Raw genomic sequence first — 21,646 nt, forward strand, 5'->3', positions numbered from 1 at the left:
CTTAGGGTCAGGGGCTCTGTATTTATGCATTTAGACCTCTCTATGGACAGACACTTGTATCACGTCCACTTTCACCAAGATGACCCCAATAATGTGCTGCAGGCATATAAGAAAGTAATTGTAAGCGTTCTACATTAACCTACATGTATCACTTCTCACCATATGAGCTTATTCCCCATTTCAACATTTAATTTGTTGAGAACGGTTCCCGTTTTATTGTATTGTCTCTTCCTATTGCTAGCAATCTATAACTTACTCTTTGGCTTGCAGGAAAATTAAAGTGTGGGACCTTGTGGCTGCATTAGATCCGCGCGCTCCCGCAGGGACTCTTTGTCTGCGGACACTTGTGGTAAGTATAAAGAGATTTGTTGTGTTGGCCGAACACGAGCATTAAGGCATTAAAACATACAGGAATAACACAATTTGTTTGAACATCTCGCTATTTAATGGGACTGATCTCACAGGAACACAAATTATTACATTAAAATTCACCAGGGGTCTATGAAATTAAAGTACGTAATAGGTACCAGTGTTGGCCACAACAATTTTTCCAATTTACTGTTCTATGTGCATTTTTAGTATGAAATGTGGATTTTTGTTTTGTTTTTGTTATATATTGCATCATATATATTTTATAATGTATCTATATATTGTTTTTTAAAGGATAATTCTGCTCATCTTCATGTATGGATAGCATGGGATAGTACTTGCAACAATCAGCACTTCTGCAATTTACAGTTAATTTGCAGCCATTATTGAGATATTAACACTTTTTTCCCTTTGTTTACAAGCTCATTGCCTAGGACACCGACCACTGCTGCTGTCAAGCTTGTAAGCTCTGTGCTAAAGCTGGCTATAATTAGGAGGAATAAACCCTACAGAAAAGTGTTAAAGGGTTTGTCCACTACTTGACAACCCCTTCTCAAGCAATATGTTTGCTCACATTTGTACTCCCCTCCCGTGTCGGCGCCGTTCCAGTGTCGGTGTTGGCCGCTTCACTCTCCCCGCCTTCGGACGAATCACATCCAGTGCTCCTCTCTCACTGCCTCCGGATTTATGTGACACTTACGAAGGCGAGGTGAGTGAAGTGGCCACTGATTGGTTGCAGGCATCACGTGACGTAACAATGTCACGTGAGCCCCAGGGAGACATTGCTGACACCGCTGGAACAGCGCTGGCACCGGAGGTGAGAATAAATGTTAATGTTTTACTGGGGGAAAATATATGGATTCAGAAACTGTTGTTAAGTACTGTACAACCCCATTAATATCTCAAGAATGTCTGAAAATGTTAAGAAGCCGTAAATTTCGAAATTGCTTGTTTTTACACCTATCAATTGATAATGCCTTTCTATGAAGATGGGAATAACCCTTAAACTTCACATTAAAGGGTTATTCCTGCTTAAATAAATGATCGCCTATCAACTGCATAGGTGATAACTGTTAGCTTTGTGTGGGTCTGACCGATAGAACCCCCAACAATCAACTAAACTGGGAACGTACCAAATAATAAACGGACATCTAAATGAGGCCTATATTTATAAATCTGCATTACCCCTGCCCCTGCCTTTAATGTGCCTGCATTACCCCCTCCCCTGCCTATAGTGTGCCTGTGTTACCCCCGCTCCTGCCTATAGTGTTCCTGCATTACCCCCGCCCTTGCCTATAGTTTGCCTGCATTTCTCCATCCCCTGCCTATAATGTGCCTGCGTTACCCCCGCCCTTGCCTATAGTGTGCCTGCTTTACCCCCTCCCCTGCCTATAATGTGCCTGCATTACCCCCACCCCTGCCTATAATGTGCCTGCGTCACCCCTGCCCCGCCTATAATGTGCCTGCGTTACCCCCACCCCTGCCTATAATGTGCCTGTTACCCCCACCCCTGCCTATAAAGTGCCTGTGTTACCCCCATCCCTGCCTATAATGTGCCTGTTACCCCTGCCTATAAAGTGCCTGCGTTACCCCCACCCCTGCCTATAAAGTGCCTGTGTTACCCCCATCCCTGCCTATAATGTGCCTGTTACTCCCACCCGTGCCTATAAAGTGCCTGCGTTACCCCCACCCCTGCCTATAAAGTGCTTGCGTTACCCCCACCCCTGCCTATAAAGTGCCTGCGTTACCCCCACCCCTGCCTATAAAGTGCTTGCGTTACCCCCACCCCTGCCTATAAAGTGCTTGCGTTACCCCCGCCCCTGCCTATAAAGTGCCTGCGTTACCCCCACCTAACACAAGGTGGAGAAAGAAAGACAAAGTTGTAAATTTTAGCACAAATATAGCATGCACCAAAATTTGCATCTTTCCTGCGCCAGAAAGCTGCCATGAATTGCACCAAAGTGACGGATGATAGTAGGAATAATTGGTGCTCCGTTTTACGATATTTTTTATTTTTAGCTTTTACAGCAATAAAGTCCTGCTCACTTTTGACAATATGATGACATGTATTACACTTTCACATGTTAGGGCTTGGACACATTCTCGATATTGTGCAGAACAGGGGATTAGTGATACATAGTATCAGCGAACAGATCGCCAAAAGGCTTTCATTTTGTTTGTTTTTTTAGCAAGTGGTACAAAGCTTTACGCTTCTCAATTTGTTACTGAAGTTGATGTGAAACAAGATCTGTGTAATTGCCGCCTCATCCAGGAACCATTATTTTCCCTCTTGGCAAAATTTCACTGCGGCCTGTTAAATAGAAGCGCAGTTAAAAGGATGGGAGCTGCGGTTTGTGTATGGCTGTGACCACAGGAGATCAGAATTTAGAGTGCTGCCATTATGGCCGTCCAAAATTAATCTTGGCTGAGGACCAGGAATGGAATAGCCTCCTATCGCTTCTGCTCAGATTGCGAGCAGTAGGAGGAGGTTCATAGTTCATGACTGTCGATTGTAGGCTCATCTGTCTTCACGTTGAAGTTTATAAGACATCGCAACGTCTGCTTGATCTGGCGTGATAATGTGATGACTCATTTTTATAGCTTGTAGTCCAGAGATTAGTGCGTAGTTAGACTTGCTGACAATAGCACGATCTCCTGATATCTTCCAATGTGTTCTGCATCCTTACAGATAAATGCCGAATTGTCCAACAATGAGGGGTTAAATACTCTTAATGTTCTAGAGTAAACCTGCAAACCTCGACCAATGTGAATTTTTTTTTTTGCCAATATTTCTTTTTAAAAATTTTTTTGTTTAGTTTGTTTTTCTTAGTTTGCAAAAGAAGGATTTTTCTCACCACCGCATGAAATAGCGCCACTCTTGCACATGGACAAGACTGGGTTTTCAACTCACATGAATAAGGAGATACAGCTGTAATTCCAGGCACAGCCCATTGACAAAAGGGCCGCTAATTGCAATTTTACACATGTGGCGCTAGTAGAAGAGGAGACTGAATTAATTTATTTCTTTTCGTGGCACCGTGAGGTTTTGCAGTGGGGTGGTACATTTTTTTTAATATTTCTTAGATTACACAGATAAATTAAAGTGCGCTTCAGGAATAAATGGGCAAAAAGAAGTCACAGTCCAGTTTGAGGAAGGGCCCATTCCAAAATGGAGCATATGGAAAGAGATTATTCAAACATAGTGATGCCTTAATGGCATTATTGGGGAACTCGCATTGATATTGCGGGTCCCAGACAGTCATATTGATGACTTAATTAAGAGACCACCGCAAAATGTTCAGTTTGTCTGATTTTTCTCTTTATAGGTATATTTTTGAGAAAATGGAAATTGTTCTTTTAGTCTATAGACTTCTGACAACAAGTCTCCAAATTTCCAAGCAATAAGTTTTGTATTATTTTTCTGAAAAGGAGAAATAGTCAAAATTACAAAAAAAAAACACTGCTTTCAGACTGCAAATAATGCAGACAAAACAAATTCATAATCATTTAGAAACAACAATACTAATATTTTAACTCAGGAAGAGTTCAGAAATCAATATTTTGTGGAATAACCATGATATTTAATCACAGCTTTCATGCGTCTTGGCATGCATTCCACCAGTCTTTCACACTGCTTCTGGGGCAAAAATTTAAGTAGTTCTTTGTTTCATGGTTTGTGACTATCCATCATCCTCTTGATTACATTCTTCAATGGGGTTCAGGTCTGGAGATTGGGCTGCCCATGACAGGGGTTTGATGTGGGTGGTCTCTTAATTTTTTGCCAGAGCTGTAGGCCAATATGAGATTGGTATAAGTGTGACACCCGCTAACCCACTGGCCTGCTGATACGTGCTTCAGCAGTAGCCGGAGGTAAGCGATGTATGACGCCGAACAGTACCTCTCTACATGTAGTGCCGCTGCCAGGTACTGCAGGCGATCTCCCCATCAAGGGAATATTCTGCATTCTGCTACCGGAGGAGATATGAGTGGTGCTGCCAGGTCTCGTACCCACACTAATCTCATACTGATGACCTATTGCATCAAGATTCCTGTTCCAGACAAATCGGGTTTCTTTTTTTAAATTCATTTATTTTTTATTTATTTTTGTTCACATATACATTATATATTCATGTGTTCTCCTAGTGGGGGCCACCTATGCAAGAAAATGCATGAAAACAAACACCCACAGATAAATAACGCTGTGTTTTCAAAAATAAAAAGCCCCCAACAAAAGTTTTTAAAAAAGCACAAACGCAACCAACAATGACCACAAAACTAACGCCCCATCTGTAGTGTGCTTTGCATATTACCGCTAACTTCAAGCTAACATCTGGTTGCAGCATTTTCTTTTTTTTATTAAACCTCTACATGAATCTAAGCTAAGGCTACACTCACAAATGGCAGATTTGTTGCTGAAAAAAACTGGTTCCATTCACCTAAATGGGCTGATGGTTTACACTTCCGCAACAAGAAAGCCATATGTGAATATATTCTCTTAAAGGGGTTGCCCTATGGAGAAGACTCCTTTATATATGCTATAAAAGGGTATATGGGTAGATCTGTAATTTCCTTCTCCTTGGCTTCAGCATACCGTAAGTAATGGCCCCCCACCTAACATGCTGTTGAGTAATACTGCTTATATGGCAGAGGGGCTAAGTTCTTCAGATGAGCCACAAGTGAGTACGAAGGGCATTTCCCCGTATTGTCACATATTTCTTTTTAACGTGACTGTATCTTTGTAATGGTTTGTTCCTGTGACTTTGTTTTTTTCTAGGAACACTCAGGAAGAGTTTTCCGCCTACAGTTCGATGAGTTCCAGATAGTTAGCAGTTCTCATGATGACACGATACTCATTTGGGATTTTCTAAATGACCCAGCGGCACATGAGGAGTCCTCCCGTTCACCTTCTAGAACATACACGTACATCTCCAGATAAATAACACTAACTAGTACCTCATTATTGCACAGGTAAGGCCCAAGAGACATCATGTCCTTTACATTATTTTACCTCAACTTGTCATTACAGGTTTACCAACTAAACTGTAGATTTGCTGACTTCATATGTAATATTTGTTACAAATAATATATTAAAGAGAACGTGTCCGCAGGATTGAGCCTTATAAGCTAAAGGCATGGCCATGATGGCGCTGTGATGCTGATTAATCTGATGGCTGATGTACGGGGATCCGCTCAGTCGCTGCTGAATACTCACCTTGTGAAGTTTTCAGAAAATGGCATCTTCTGTGTGTTTCGGGGCGTGACGTGGGGACAGGATCTTCTTCTGGTTCTCCGCCACCCCCACTGGCCTCCTCTGCTTCCTTTTAAAATTCCGCACCTCTGCCATCACTGTATGGGTGGCGCATGCGCAGTGTGAGTCGGCATCCTGTTGTCAGGACTTCAATAAAATGACGCCGGATGCTCAGATTGAGATTTCGGCTCAGTAAGTTTGGTCTGCCCACGCACTGCGCCATTTTATTGAAGTCCTGCATACAGGATGCAGACTCACACTGCGCACGTACCGCCCACACAATGATGGTGGCAGCGCGAAATTTTAAAAATGAGGCAGATCACTGACTAGTCAGTGACCTGTACAAGAAGCACAGGAGGCCGGTGGGGGGTGAGGTAAAGAACCAGAAGAAGACCTTTCCCCCACGCCTCACCTCGACCACACAAGACGTCATTTTATGAAAACTTCATGAGGTGAGTATTCATCAGTCATTGAGCGGATCCCTGTACATCAGGTATCATATTAATCAGCATCACAGCGCCATTATTACTATGCCTTTAGTTCACCGGGCTAAATCCTGCTGACGGGTTCTCTTTAAATCCTAAAAGTCCTTCCATTTACGTGCGATCTCCATATGCAAACTGTATTGGGATGAGCCGTCGTACTACAATACCATCCAGTTTGTGTATTCTCGGCAGCACATCCTCTGGTCACATTAGGGATTGTGCTGGCGATCAAGGATATTGTTGATGCTCACATTAATGACTCGATCAGACAATGAACGGGCCATTAGTTGCTCTAAAGATGGCTTATTTTCACTAGTCAATGATCAGATATAAACACGCCTATGAGCGCTCTTATTACCTGCCTAGGTACAATCAAATGAACTCCACTTAGATTGCTCTTTATCCACAATGTCCTACTTCTACCCCACTCCTTTTGCACCCATGGGTGTCAAGGGAGCTGAGAGGTTTTGTATTGTATTGTCACCACACTGAAGATCTGGTGGGGAGCCCAGATTTTCTTCCCCTAACAAAAGTGATTGTTGTGTAGGACTAAAGCTGATAAAGAACATCCATTACCTGGCATTTAACAACAAATGATCTTTTTAGCTGACAAGAGCCATGCTGTCATTGTATGGAGCGGATTTGGTCGTCTTAGAAAAGGTCAGCTGATGCAATGGCTGCATCCCTCCAGTGAACATCAAGAAATTCTTTGGCCACCACTCGCCCATTGTAACTAAACATGTGTGGCTGCTTTGATACTAGCTATAGTCCGCCTGGAATTTTTATGCTTTTGCTTGTCAGTAAATGTCAAATCTTAAGCGCATGATGCCAGAACGTGGATGAAAGCAATAAGTCTTCTTAAAAGCTCACTCACTTTTGACTACCCAAAACTCCTTTGAGAGTATCTGTCTGCATTGCTCCCTACTAGTAATAAGTGAACGTGCTGTGAGAAGGTGTTATCTGAGCATGCTCGGGGGCTAACCTAGTGTCTTCGGCGTGTTCGAATAATATGTCCCCGTGGCTGCACGTCTCGTGGCGGTTCGAGAGTCACAACACATGGAGGGATTAATTAACTAAGGCAATCCCTGCATGTGTTGCAGCTGTCGAACAGCTGCGAAACATGCAGACGCGGGGACTCGAACATTTTTCGAAGACACTCTGTTAGCACCCAAGCATGCTCAGATAACACCTTATCCCAGTATATTTACTCATCATTACTCCTTACTCAATGAATTAGGTGGATAGGTACGGTCAGCGTCACAATGCTGCTCCTGGGTCAGAAATTCCACTCACCGTCTCAGCTCGTTATATGAATAACCTCGGGTTGAGTTCTCTGTAAAGGGCCATTGTCATGAGATGTTGGTGCTGTAAGATGCCCACATTCAGCAGGCAGGCAGCACCACCTATGATGTAGCATTATAGCATCTATCATATCCATTTAATTATTTTATTTGGCGATATAAATGTATTGAAAAAAAAATTCTCTCAAAATGGCGTCAACCGCACCTGGCGGCCAGGGGCGCCATTTTGGGAGAATTTTTTTTTCTTTTTCTGAATAAATTTATAACACCAAATAAAATAATTACATGGATATTATAGATGCGACCATGTTACGGCGCCGGTTAGCTGAATGTGAGATTTTTTTGTTTTACCAAAACCTATATTCAGTAGGTAAACTAGGGAGCAGCTCAGTGAGGGATCAGTGACCTGTCAGCAGCCATACAGATTAATACCTAATCAGAGCACCACATGAAGACCCCCACAGGCCGCCCCGGGGCACGAGCATACCGTTAACTCAAAGCTGAGAATAAAGATTAAACAACAACCACAAGACGGATTTCATCACCAGGTATCATGGTAATCAGTATAACGGCCACGACCTGACACTGTCTGTAGGTTACTGCGCACAATCCTGCTGACAGGTTCCCTTTAACCCATAAACTCCTCACGTGGGTGATAGCTGCCTGAACAGATGCCTGGTCCAGATTTTGGCTCTTAAATGCTGCAGTCAATAATCGGCCAAAGACTTCTGTAACATTTTTTATGACGCCTCCTTTTAGGATAAGCTGCCATTAATAAACAGTTGTGGACTCCAGACTGGTACATTGTAACAAACTACCAGAGAGAGCTGTGTAATTGCTGCTTTAGATTTACTGCAGGGGAGGAAAAAAAAATAATTTTCTGTGAATTTTCTTGTTGACTTTTGCATTTTTCCCTTTTCATTAACGACCCTTTCGTTATGTGTGCTGCAGGACTTGCCTGGAAGATATGGTAAATGAGTCGCCTGTGAATGCCGGGGAAAATCAACTATTTACTTGACCAGTATTTGATGACAGAGAGCAGTTTGTCCTGACACACCCTGAAATAATGACTCGGTGTGACAGCGTGAAGCCGCCCGGGCCGTCGAGCACAGCGGACTGCTGGAGTGCTGCTACGTGAAGATGATCATCGGCTTTTTTTCTTATTTTTAATCCACCTCTCGATCATCGGTACAGGGGGTCGCTGCTTATGTTGCTAGAGGCTTGCACACTCCGGTATCAGTGACTAGGGGGTACTTTTTTTTTTTTTTTCTTTAATTGTTTAAATGTAGGAAACGGACAAGTCACAGTTTCATTAAATATATTTAAATGTCTTGCCGGATTAACCGTTGCTTTGCCGTAAGCAAAAGAACAATTTTCAGCTCGCGCCGCTGTCAAGTGTGGATACGTTTGGAAATTTGTAGAACTTACGCAAATAACTTGGGAATTTGGAATAAGAGTTCTTTCATCAAATCAAGACTCCTAGTAAAATAAAAATGTATGTTTTGCCCTCGTCAGCATGGATTTTTTTTATACCCCTCCAATTTTTTTAAAATTTTATTAAGTTTAGATTTTATTTATTTTTTTACACTTAGTTTTCCTCCCTCCTTCCATTTCAAAACAATTCATGTGTTGTAGTCATGTTTTAGTTCTGTATGGGCTATTAAATGTAGAGACAAAACCATGGATTAGATATTTTATTATCTCTTAGGGAAAAATAACTTTAAAATGATTTATTGTATTAACATTAGGATTGGTTTAAATTGTTATTTGTGCAGTTTGACTCAGTGTTGTCGTGGGAGGACAACCACCACGAAAATGTTGTCATCTCATTTTTGTCCAGTGACCATTCATCTGTATTTTCTACTAAATCAAGTCCTAAATCTCCATGCAAAACGAATACCCCGAGCAATGGCTGGCGCAGAGCCTTTAGGGGCAAAACATGGCACCTGTATTTAAAAAAAACACCAAAGACAGAACCTCTGTCGTGTTCCATATCCTCAGGTACAGCAGTAGGCTAATATTGATTGTTTTGCCAAAAAGTTCCAACATTTTCAGATTTTTTTTTTATTTACAAGAAATTATTATTATTATTATTATTTGCAAATTGTGTGCAGCACTATTATGCAGAAGTAGACGCATTTGCAGTGTCCTCTTAACTCTTATCTGTGCTTGTTTTTTAGCTAAAAGGCCCCAGAAACCATTTTTTTAAACCACAGACTTTGTAGTAATCTAGCAGTTTGACGACTAATGACTTTTACCAATCACAGCATCACATACTGTATACAGCTCTGGCAAAAATGAAGAGACCATCACATCAGAACGCTGTCATGGGCAGCCCAATCTCCAGACCTGAACCCCATTGAAAACCTCTGGAATGTAACCAAGAGGATGACGGATAGTCACAAGCCATCAAACATAGAAGAACTGCTTACATTTTTGTGCCAGAGGCAATGTGAAAGACTGGTGGAAAGCATTCCAAGACTTATGAAAGCTGTGATTAACAATCATGGTTATTCCACAAAATACTGATTTCTGAACTCTTCCTGAGTTAAAACATTAGTATTGTTGTTTCTAAATGATTATGAACTTGTTTTCTTTGCATTATTTGAGGTCTGAAAGCAGTGTTGTGTTTTGTTTTTTTTTACTTTGACCACTTTTCAAAAAAAAAAATACAAAAATTGTTGCTTGGAACTTCGGAGACATGTTGTCAGAAGTTTATAGAATAAAAGGACAATTTACATTTTACTCAAAAATATACCTATAAAGAGAAAAATCAGACAAACTGAACATTGTGCAGTGATCTCTTAATTTTTGCCACAGCTGTATATTGTAGACTATGGTTGCTGGTTAGATCTTAAAGGATCATAGCAAATGTGTTGTTAGTATGGAGTATTTACTTAATGCCCTTAATACATATGCAGCGCTTCATAGTTTTTAAAAGCTAGAAGATCGACATGGGTCCATCAGGTCCAACCTATAACTGAACTTGTTAATCCAGTGGGAGGCAAAAACGTCATGAGGCCAATTGTCTCATAGGGAAAATTCCATCCCAACGCCGTCTATGGCAATCAGACTAGATCCCTGGGTCAACGCCATCTATGACAATCAGTCTAGATCCCTGGGTCAATGTCCCATCACACAATTTAGTGCCCGTAGCCTGTAATGTTATATTTTTCAAGAAAGGCATCCAGGCCTATACTTGTACTTTTTTACTGAACCTTTTCTTACCATATACATAGTAAGTGCACAGTTCAGGTCTTCTACAGTCCACGAAATGTATTGTCTGAGCCATACAGTAATTCGTGGTCGTGGCAGAGCCCACATAAAATCCTGTGAGTACCATAAAGCCATTATAATGGTTTACTAAGGACTAGTGATGAGCGAGTATACTCATTGCTTGGGTGTCCCCGAGCAGCTCGTGTGATCTCCAAGTATTTGGATGTGCTCGGAGAATTAGTTTTCCTTGCCACAGCTGATGATTTACAGCTGCTAGACAGGCTGAATACATGTGAGGAATGCCTGTTTGTTAGGGAATTCCCACATATTTTCAGGCTGTTCAGAAGCCGTAAATCATGCAGCTGAGGCAATAAAAACTAAATCTCCGAGCACTCACAAATACTCGGGGATCACGCGAGCGTGCTCGGGGAGACTGGAACGCGTATACTCGCTCATCACTACTAAGGACTCCTTCACACGTCAGTTTTTTTCACATTAGTGCTGTCCCCATATATGTTGGGTAATGCATCAAACCATTTTTTTATTTTTCTCTTACTGAGTGGTCAGCAGAAAACCATCAAGACTTGTCCGATAATGATCCAAGTGTTCAAGGTCGACAATACAAGTCTATGGGTCAGTGAAAAATGTTAGACAGCCCTTTGTCTGCTGTCAGTTTTTCACATCCTGTTTGATAGAAATGTGAAAACCTCCGTCAGCTTTTTTTTTTTTTCTTCTTCCTCCATCTGAGGAAAAACTGATGAAACACTGAGCAAAAACTGACAAACGAGACTCTGGCGAACCTCTGACCAAAAACTGACATGGACAAGACTCTGGCGAAACTCAATTTTTGATCAGACACAGTCTCATATGTGGAAACAGGAACAGGAACACATGGGCTACTTGCACAGTGAACAAGTCTGTAAGAACATGTTCACACACCACCAAGAAACCTGAAGACACAAAAGAGAATAGTAAAACCAAAAACACTCAGTTTGAAAAAACGTATCAACCAAATACCCTGTTATTTACATCTTTTACTAGCACTTGCGGATTACTGCAAACATTTTTTCAAACTGAGTGTTTTTGGTTTTACTATTCTCTTTTGTGTCTTCACAGTCTCATATGTGTTAGTTTTTGATCAAACACAGAGTCTGAGTTTCACCAGGATCTCGTCTGTGTCAGTTTTTGATCAGAGTTTCGCCAGACGAGACTCTGATCAAAAGAGTTGATGAAGCTCAAACCATTTTGACGTGTACGAGAAAAATCACTGACATCTGAAGAAGCCCTAAATTTTGAGAAACTATATATTTTTTTAGATTTTTTTTTATAGCGCAATGTAATGTCATTGTGGTTATGGTTCCTGACACACGTTTGACTGAGGTCAGGTGCTGCAGTGACTTCAATTGATCCTAATTACAATACATATGTAAATGCATATAGCAACACAGGACATTCTCTCCACAACAAACCTTAATACAGTGAGGTGGGCCATGGCTTCAAAAACCGTTTGAGGTTCAATATTTTTTTTGTTTAAGGGGCTGTCCACTATTTGAACAAATCCTTTTTAGTGGCTGTTTCCACTTATACTCTGGCGCCGTTCCAGCAATGTCGGCATTGGCTCCCATGAGGCTTACATGAATTGTCATGTGAGCCCTGCAGCCAATCAGCAGCCACTTCCCTCTCGCTTCTTTTGGACGTAATGGACATTTGGAGAGATCCGAGAGCAACAGCTCTCACTTCTTTCGGAGTGTCAGTTTCTTCCAAACCAAGTGAGATTGAAGCCGTCTCCGATTGTCAACAGCGCTCATGTGAGACATCACTGGAACGGCCCCGGAGGTAAAAAATAGGCTGTTATTTTATAACGGGAACCTAGCAATTGAGAGGTTGTCAGAATAATGGACAACCCCTTTCATTTTTAAACCTTCATCAGTAAAATGACTGCTATAGTCTACTTATTAAGGATAACTCCACTCCTTATTTGCACTAGTTTTTATAGGCTCGGTTTACCGGCAATTAAAGGCATACACATGTATTCTTATATGCTGGGGTACTTTAAGTGGTGCTTTTACTCAGGGGCATAGTTAAAAGAATGGGTGGGGCCAGGAGGCGCCAAGAAGCTTCTTCACCTTGGCTAGTATATTTTGATACAAGGATAGGACATCAAACAGAATCGTGGTGCCCGAGATGAAGGAAAAACTTTCTACAACTTTTTAGCCTTTTTTATTTTTTTTATGTTGTATCCCCATTTACAAGCCTTTCTGAAACGAGAGTTATCATAGTGAACAGGAAAAATATTAACCACAAATGATTGTTTTTTTTAATTTGACTAATTTTTAGCTTTCTGTCGCCATAGCTTACTATTCTCTGCTAGACAATTTTTAGAGCAAATACATTCAAACAGTTGTAAAACAAGTGAAAATATTGAATTAAATAACTCCTAGGTTTTCACATTTTTGCACAACACAAATATATTTTCTTTTTCCTACCTGCTACATATCAAGCTTACATCACATTAGCAAATGTCTTAGGATTATTTCTGTTTTAACAAATCAACAGCCTAAAACTAAGAGAAAAACGGAGCAAGGGGGAATATTAGGAAAAATGGCAAGAATATCCTTCTAGTTCATAAGGAAAATATTACCAATAAAATAAGAACCTACATTTTTTTTTAGAAAAAAAAAACATGTACGGTAAGTGAACTTAAAATGCAAATTCAAATTACACATTTATTTGGAACAAAATTATTTTTTTGTTTGTTGCTTTTTTTTTGTTTATTAGAGCAGCAATTAAGCTTTTTTAAAATGCTTAAAAAAATTCTGGGAACCTGTTTTGAGGCTGCAAATAAAAGGTAACGATATAGATATATATTTCAAATATCTGGGTCATCAAACTATACAAAAGATAACATCCAGTATAAATGCATTGCATGTTTATTGTTTTTTTTACATTACTTTGTACAGGCATATAAATGAATTATCACTGAAAAATATAGAAAATTAAGAAGTGTTCTTTGTTAAGAAATAAGAAGACTAAGATTATTATTATTGGCATGTGAAGTAATCGGAATAGTATATTGGGTACATCAGGTCGGGTTGTGGTTACGGCTAATCTTGTCGAAGTTTATCAGTTTTTAGCTATTATTTTCTGACAACTGCGGGGCTGAAGTAGGAAAAATAGAGCTTTCAAATTATCCTTCGACCCATCTCGAGGAGGCAGTGTACTGGGGAAGAAGGAAGATAAATTGGGAAAGTTGTAGTTTATTCTCTTCAGCGTTGTCTATTCTTTGACTCGTTCTATTCCACCGGATTTCTCCAAACGTTTCCTCAGCTAAAGAGTGGAACGTAGACTTTCATTTGTAAGAACGTTATTTCACCCCAGGCATGCTTTAATTATAGCGCATTCAGTAGACGCGTACATCTCCGGTGTTTGGTAAAAGCATTGATAGCCTTATAATCTTCAGTCTCACCTCTTCTCCTAGTAATAAAAATAAAAGATGACCATTGACGATGAGGTTTAGCACGCAACAGAACAATAGCTTCATTTTTGTTTTTATTTTACCAGATATAAATTTATTACTTTTATCCTTTGTCAATTCGGACAATAAAGAAAATAAAAACATTTGGAAAACGGGTATCCTCTAAGTTCAGTCGTTTTCTTTCACAATGGATAAAAGTAATTTCAGACTTTTCATTTTTCACACGGAACAAAAATGCAATCTGTCAAGGAGGAATATGAACTTATTTTTTTTTCTTTCCTCTTGTGCCAAAAATTTAGACTCCATTATTGCCTGTTTTGTAACGCTGACAAAGATAAAATTACGGTAACCATTAAGTATTCGATTTAAAACCATAACCCCATGAAGAAATGACGGAGAGTGGCATCTTTGTCCTTCTTCAATAAAGTATTTAGTAAACTTTGTTCTGGGTCGTATTGGTTTCACACTGGCAGACATAAGTTCTCTGAACTGTAGTCATGACCTACTAAGGCTACGTTCACATTAGCGTTACGCTAATGTGCGTCGCTGTTGCGTCGGCTACGCAGCGGCGACGCGCCCCTATGTTTAACATAGGGGACGCGTGCGTTTTTTTGTTTGCGTTTTTCGACATGTGCGTCGTTTTCGACGCTAGCGTCGGACGCACGAAAATGCAACAAGTTGCATTTTTCGTGCGTCCGATTTTCATCAAAAAACGACGCACGCGTCGCAAAACGCAGCATTTTTGCGCGCGTTTTTGGTGCGTCGCGTCGCCGTTGCGTCGCCGACGCAACGGCGCGCAACGCTAATGTGAACGTAGCCTTAATGCTTTGTGGTGTAAAGCGTTTGATGTGAATGAATGATTAACCATGGGTGCTATGATACTCTGCTGCAAAGTTGAGATCCTATCCCAGTATGTAGTAGGTGTAATGATAATATTAATGCCAAATATCTCCAATTAGAAATGTAGTATAGTTCTTCTGATGAGCTGTGTCGCTTACCCAATGTGCAGGACATTGCAATAGCTTTGGTATCCAAGGTTATGACCACTAACTACTGTCACTTAATGAGTGGTCATAACCATGGATACCTAACCTACGGCAATACCCTGCACATGGGGTAAGCGACACAGCTCATCAGAAGAACTATACTACATTTCTAATTGGAGGCATTTGCCACTATTTTTATTATTACACCCACTACATATTGGGATAGGATCTTGGAGATGGGAATACTCCTTAAAACAAACTATTAGTTTATGAAAGGAAATTGCTCAAATGTAATGTAATTTCTTCAAAATCTTTCTTAAAAAAAAAATATATATATATATATATCAAATGTATGTACAAAGTACCGCAACACATTATTATTTCTGAAGTGCAGCTATGCGAATGACCATAGTTTATTTGAAAAAAAAAATCATGATTAAAAAAAAGTGTGTTATTTTGTGAAGATGACATTGTTTTCTTTTTTCTTTTTTTTTTTTTTTAAACTACCGTACCTAAACTGTTTGGGCCCATACAATGTTTCCCTAAGTATTACGTACTGTGTTATTGGTTTTAAAAGCTTCTAATTATAAAAAAAAGAAAAAAATCAAATTTCTGAAATGATGGACAACAAAAACTCTACATTTGTTTGTTGCTGTGATGTATGCCTTGTACCAATGCATGGTGATGATATACTTGATAACCTTGATGAGTTTGGTGTTGATAGGGTAATCCGATGTGTGTTCAAGCAACGTTAAATAGGATTTCATGCCGCACTACAATACTGAACCATTGGATTCACACTTGTGTTTGTTGAATATTGGATGTGATTCTTTTGTCATGTGTTTCTATACCAATTTTTTTTCACAGAGAAAACGGTTTGATGGAATACCATCTGTTACCAAGTTTTTCTCGAAAGTATTTTGTGATGAAGGGTTTACAAAAAGTTAAAATGAGCTATGAAGGATCCCACATCCCATCTTTTAGATCTTTATTTTATAATCTGATGCTCATGGACTGTTGCCTATTTGTTATGATGATTATTTTTTCACGCCCTTACTTTCATAAAATGTACAAAATGGGTTCTCAATGGCTACAAGGTCTAAAGTTCTATTTTTTATGAGAGTAATCTATGGAAATGCATGTTACTTTATTTGTGTCATTGATTGATGCTGACATATCATCTCACCCCCCCCCCCCCCCATTTAAGAATTCAGCCAACACTGCAGATGAAGATTTTATCTAGAATAGAAATCTGGAAATTTGACACACACAACAAAGTTAATATCTGCGCTCAAACACAGCATGGCACTTTTTTTTCCAGAAGTCTTTCGTTTACCCATAGTTTCTCCTTAGCACTATTAACAATTGTTGCCTTACTCATGAAAGCCTTTCTGATCAGATTTTAAAATTTTGCAAAAAAAAAATAAAAATTTAATAGGTGGGTTATTTCTATCCGGTTCCCAAATTTATGGAAACAAAAAAAATTAAAAATTAAACTGTGATTGTTCATGTGATGTGTTGTACCTCTGTTCACTTGTGATGGGATCATGGTATTTTTTTTTTCCACTGTTCAACTGGAAATTTCCATATGTTAATAAAACAAACTAATTGTCAGTTTCAAGGTGTATTTTATATAATAAAATTTAATTTAAAAAATTGAACCCTTATCATCCATAAATAATTTCTGCACACATTCCCAATCCCAATGCTGCTATGAGTGTACCCCAGAATACTACCCACGGTTATGCATCAAAGTACAACCACACAAAAAAAAAGTTGTCATAGCCAGATTTTATTCACAACAGAACATTGATCAGAATGTAAATGTTGGACTTTTCTTCATTTCATTTTAATAAAATTAACTCACTTTGAAATTGATGGTACAATATAAAAATATATTGTACTGTGCCAGAAAAATGTAATAAATACTTTTATGCCCAAAAATGACAACCGTATTCTAGAAGTGATACCTTCAGTGGCTAACCAGAAGAATTAGGTTTGCAAGCTTTCAGAGCACAGAGGCTCCTTTGGGTAGTTTACTGATTAATTGTACCATGTGCTTCAGCACTAAAGATAAGGCCCTGGCAGGTCAAGTACAGTATTCTTGGTAAGCAGGACTATAGAGTAGTACTGGGTTGTGGTGAAGGAGTGAGAAACAGTGAATGCAGAGGACCAGTGGAGAGTGTAAAGAGGGAACGAAAACAAAAAAGGAAGGAAGGATGCTGTTTGGAAAGGAAACGTTCACATGATTTTATACCTGTGATCTCTTGTACATACTCGCCACCAAGTTCGTGTTCAGTAAAAAAAAAAATATATATTTTTGAATGGTACTGTCCCTCATTGAACTGTCCAACATCTGGTCTTGGCCAACCAGCAACATCAGTTACTTGTGGCGTGCAAGCAAAAGTCTCCATACGCAGCCAGGACCCCCATTTTCATCTAACATGCTGGGTCGCAAGAGATGAGTACCTCGTTCATGGCACATTACAATAGCACCTACTCTAAGGGTATGTGCACACATTGCGGATTCTGAAAAATGCGCAGGTAAAACGCCCTGCTACGGAGAGAGGCAAATTCTTCTGTTGAGAAACTTGTTGCATGATCTCCTTTTGGGTGAAAACCCCCCATGATGTTGTCCTACCCCTCTGGCCAAGGCTTAAAACTTCACAACCACTTTTTCATTTATTTTTGAAGCGAGCGGATCTTTAGTGAAAGTGTTAGACATCTGTGAGCATTTGAGAAATAACGTCATATGGTTCTTACAGTAAATGAAGAACAATAAAGATAAAGCGTTGTATTCCGGATGCATATAGCAGACTTGTGAAGAGTTGGATGGGGAGCAGTATCAGGTAATTACACTACATACAAGCATGTCATGACTCAGATTGCTGCAATTACGTTGATACTTTTCACTGTTTCAAGGCAGTTCATCAGGGATTCATTGAGGATTCAAAGTTAAGTACATGTCGTCAATTTACTTCCATAGCAGGCAGCAGAGAATAGACAGCAGACACCTGTCATTGGGTAGAGTCACCAGCACACACTGGACCTTCACTGTTCAGACAGATATCACACCCTAGAATGGGCTAATCTGGACATTAATGACTTTAAAGGAGGGTTTTAAATAATTTTTTTTAACGCAACACTTTTTACAGAAATAATGTACCTTTAGATAGTGACAAGTATTACAAATATTTCAATTTTGGTGAACATATAACTTATTGACTAACTTCAATACGTTTTCGTGTGGGAAATAAAATAAGCATTATTTTGGCAGAACTAACAAGGTTTATAGAAATGGCTTACCCGAGGGTATTCAATAAGCCAAAGCTGGCATGGCAAGTCATTTGTAGCATATCAGAACTTTGTGATATCCAGTCAGTGTTCTTTTCGTGTTGGCTAGAGATGAGCGAGTATACTCGTTGCTCGAGTTTTCCCGAGCTCTGTGACCTCTCAGTATTTGTTATTGCTCAGAGATATAGTTTATCACCTAAGTTGCATGATTTACGGCTTCCAGATACGCTAAATACATGTGAGGAATGCCTGTTTGTTAGGGAATTCCCACATGTATTCAGCGTATCTGGCAGTCGTAAATCATGCAACTTAGGTGATAAACTATATCTCCGAGCAATAACAAATACTCGGGAGGTCACCCGAGCGAGCGCGGGAAAACTCGAGCAACGAGTATACTCGCTCATCACTAGCGTTGGCCATTAGGCTATGTGCACAGGTTGCGGATTTTGCTGCGGATCTGCAGCGCATTTGACGCTGCGGATTCGCAGCAGTTTTCCATGTGGTTTACAGTACCATGTAAACCTGTGGAAAACCAAATCCACAGCGCACATGCTGCGGAAAATTCCACGCGGAAACTGTTTATTTTCTGCAGCATGTCAATTCTTTGTGCGGATTCCGCAGCGTTTTACACCTATTTCATAATAGGAATCCGCAGGTGTAAAACAGCCTTGAGACATGCAGGAACTCGAACATATGTTATACCCTTCCTCACATGTAAAGCACCATGGAATAAATGGCGCTATAATAATAAATAATGTGGACCTTGAGGAAGACGCCTCCAGCGTCGATACGCGTGGGTCATGCATTGCTAGAGTCTTGGCATTGATCTAGCCGGTTACTAGTCTTTTTGCGGTGGGGAGGGGGTCCTCTGACAGAGGATTCTGGGCGGCTTGGCTTCCACTTAGTAACCGCTTTCAGCTAGGTCCCTTTTGATATTTTGTAAACCCTCTTTAAGCCTGTATGGGATACCGCCTGTGAGGATGACCAGTGTGTCCTAGATACCTATTTGATGAACTATGTGGCTAATCTTTAAGTGACAGCATGCACATAGGGGTTTTTTCACCATGCTTCCCACTGTTTGTGTATGACATTACTTGCATCATTTAGGATTAGACTCTTCAATGCTGTTTTAGTATTATACTTTGTAATGTATGGACCCTTATCTCCCATTGTTTGCGGGAGTTTTTAATTGTTTTTACATAGTTATTGTGTGGTGTGGTCTAAATAAAGATTGTTGTATATATTTGCTAGACATTTGACTTGTGGTGATCCCATTCTTTATGATGCTGTCCTTTTTTCTTGTGTTGTGCATAATAATAAATAATATTCGAGTACACCAAAGACTGTTGGCACATGAGCATGCTTGGATAACACCTTATCTGAGCACATTCGCTCATCAGTAGTCACCACCCTTTACTCTTTGACTACTCTGGTTTCACAATACAGATGGAAACAAATAGGTGAGGCGATGCATTAAACTACTTGGACATGCCAAGTGTTCAGCAAGAACCTGTGTTTGATTTGACCAGTCATGTTGTACTGACAGCCCCCCTTATAGTCACGCTGTAATATTCCACTGCAGCCAATCAACAAAGACTGGAACAGCGACAGAGAAGCATCTCTGGACGGCGAGTATTTCTTCTTTTGTCATTATCTTAACTGCAAGCCCAATGATAAATACAAAATATTCCCAGAGAACCCCTTAAATGTCATACTATACAGTCCATTGTAACATTTTAGACAGCAATACCTACTATTCATAGATCCGCCAATGCTTCGATCTTTGTCGACAGTCTACATCAGTGATGTCACGAGTCTCACGACTACAGCACATTGGCCAGCTGCAGCCAAATTAGTGCACTGTAGTCATGAGGTTTCCTCTGGAGCCAGTCGGCAAAGACCAGAACGGCAGAAGAGAGACTTTACTGGACCTGGGTTGGACGAGTATTGCGGTGTTTGAGATTTGCAACATCTACAAGTCCAAGTATTAAAAGGATCCTGAATAACCCCTTGGGGAGGAACACCCACTGATATACTTCATTTATGGGGCATCTCTTATTTTATTCAATGCCTTTATCTTTTTTATGTACAATGCACTTATCCTTGGGCTTCAATGGTAAACGAACTAAGAGAATTTGTAATTACACCAATTCTGAGAATATGCAAGAACCTTTTTCCTTTATTGTTCATTCTCACAAAACACTTGTATGCATAGTTTATTCTGAAATCATGATATGCACACCTATATGTTATCCATTGTTTTTTGAAAGTTTCCACCCTTTATGGAATTGAGGACCTGCGCAGATCAGAAGTAAAACTACAGCATGTAACACAGTTTGACCACAAGGTGGCATAAATTTCGAAGACCTTGTAGGCCAGTTTGGCCACATTCCCTTCCACTAAGCTCCACCTGCTTTTCAGTGAGTTGCATTTGTTGTCAGGGACTGGTGGAAAAAATGGAAAAAGTTGCAACATTTTGTTCTCCACTACGAATTCTGCAACAATTGAGACATTTCAAACACTTCAGATAGAATTCAGGAGTAATCTGATGAATCTGTGCCTAAACCAATTAATGCAAAAGAAAAATATAAAAAGCATATCAATAGGCTAGTGATACAGGATGATGGTATATTCCCTCCTAACCATAGGTGATGTCATGCAAATTATGATGACTGATCTCATGCACAATGTGGAACAGCTGATATTGCGGAATTACAGAAGCATTCTTCTCGTGTGAAATTAGAAGAGAATATCTATGCTAGGGTATGCACTCAATATCTTTTTCTGGTTGGGTGAGACCCGCTGAGTCTTTCAGCATTGAGATACTCCAGGAAAGCCAGTTTTTGTTGTTTTATTATAGTCTTTTCCTGAGCTCTTTTTTGATTGACTTTTAACAGTTGTAGCATCTTATCGACTGGCGACCTCAGAGCGTCTTATGAGCCTTCTCATTGATTTGTATTGTAAAGGATACAGCGCCTTCATCAGTGTATTCAGCGGAATTTGCCTGAAGAATAGTTGGGTCATTTCTTTTCACTACTTTGTTTCTTTATATGTGAAGCAGTTAAAAGTAGCTCAAAACCCTGAACATGTGAGCAGAACGTCATTTTTACATTGCAGTGCATGTGTTCATTCTATTTAGTGCACTTTCAGGTGGGTTACAGAGCGATGTCTGAAAAAATTATTGTATCCACATACATTTGTGGAGGGGTTTTTATCCCTTTTTTGAGTCAAAATCAGAGGCGGATAAAAAAAAAAACTACTTTAATATGAAA

The 21,646-nt window shown here is 39.9% G+C and overlaps 1 protein-coding gene across 5 annotated transcripts in view; it reads left to right on the forward strand.

Annotated features, from left to right (window-relative positions):
* BTRC (beta-transducin repeat containing E3 ubiquitin protein ligase) overlaps positions 1-10,190 on the forward strand; it is a 249,597-nt gene extending 239,407 nt beyond the window's left edge. For all 5 annotated transcript variants that reach the window (XM_069753745.1, XM_069753746.1, XM_069753748.1 and 2 more), the window contains 3 exons: positions 271-349; positions 5,144-5,337; positions 8,355-10,190. In XM_069753745.1, the coding sequence (XP_069609846.1) occupies positions 271-349; positions 5,144-5,305 (241 nt within the window). In that variant the 3' untranslated portion in view covers positions 5,306-5,337; positions 8,355-10,190. The remainder of the gene's footprint in view (positions 1-270; positions 350-5,143; positions 5,338-8,354) is intronic.
* Positions 10,191-21,646: the final 11,456 nt, after the last annotated feature.

This window comes from Ranitomeya imitator, chromosome 2, assembly GCF_032444005.1.
Source record: "Ranitomeya imitator isolate aRanImi1 chromosome 2, aRanImi1.pri, whole genome shotgun sequence".
Taxonomy (NCBI): Eukaryota; Metazoa; Chordata; class Amphibia; order Anura; family Dendrobatidae; genus Ranitomeya; species Ranitomeya imitator.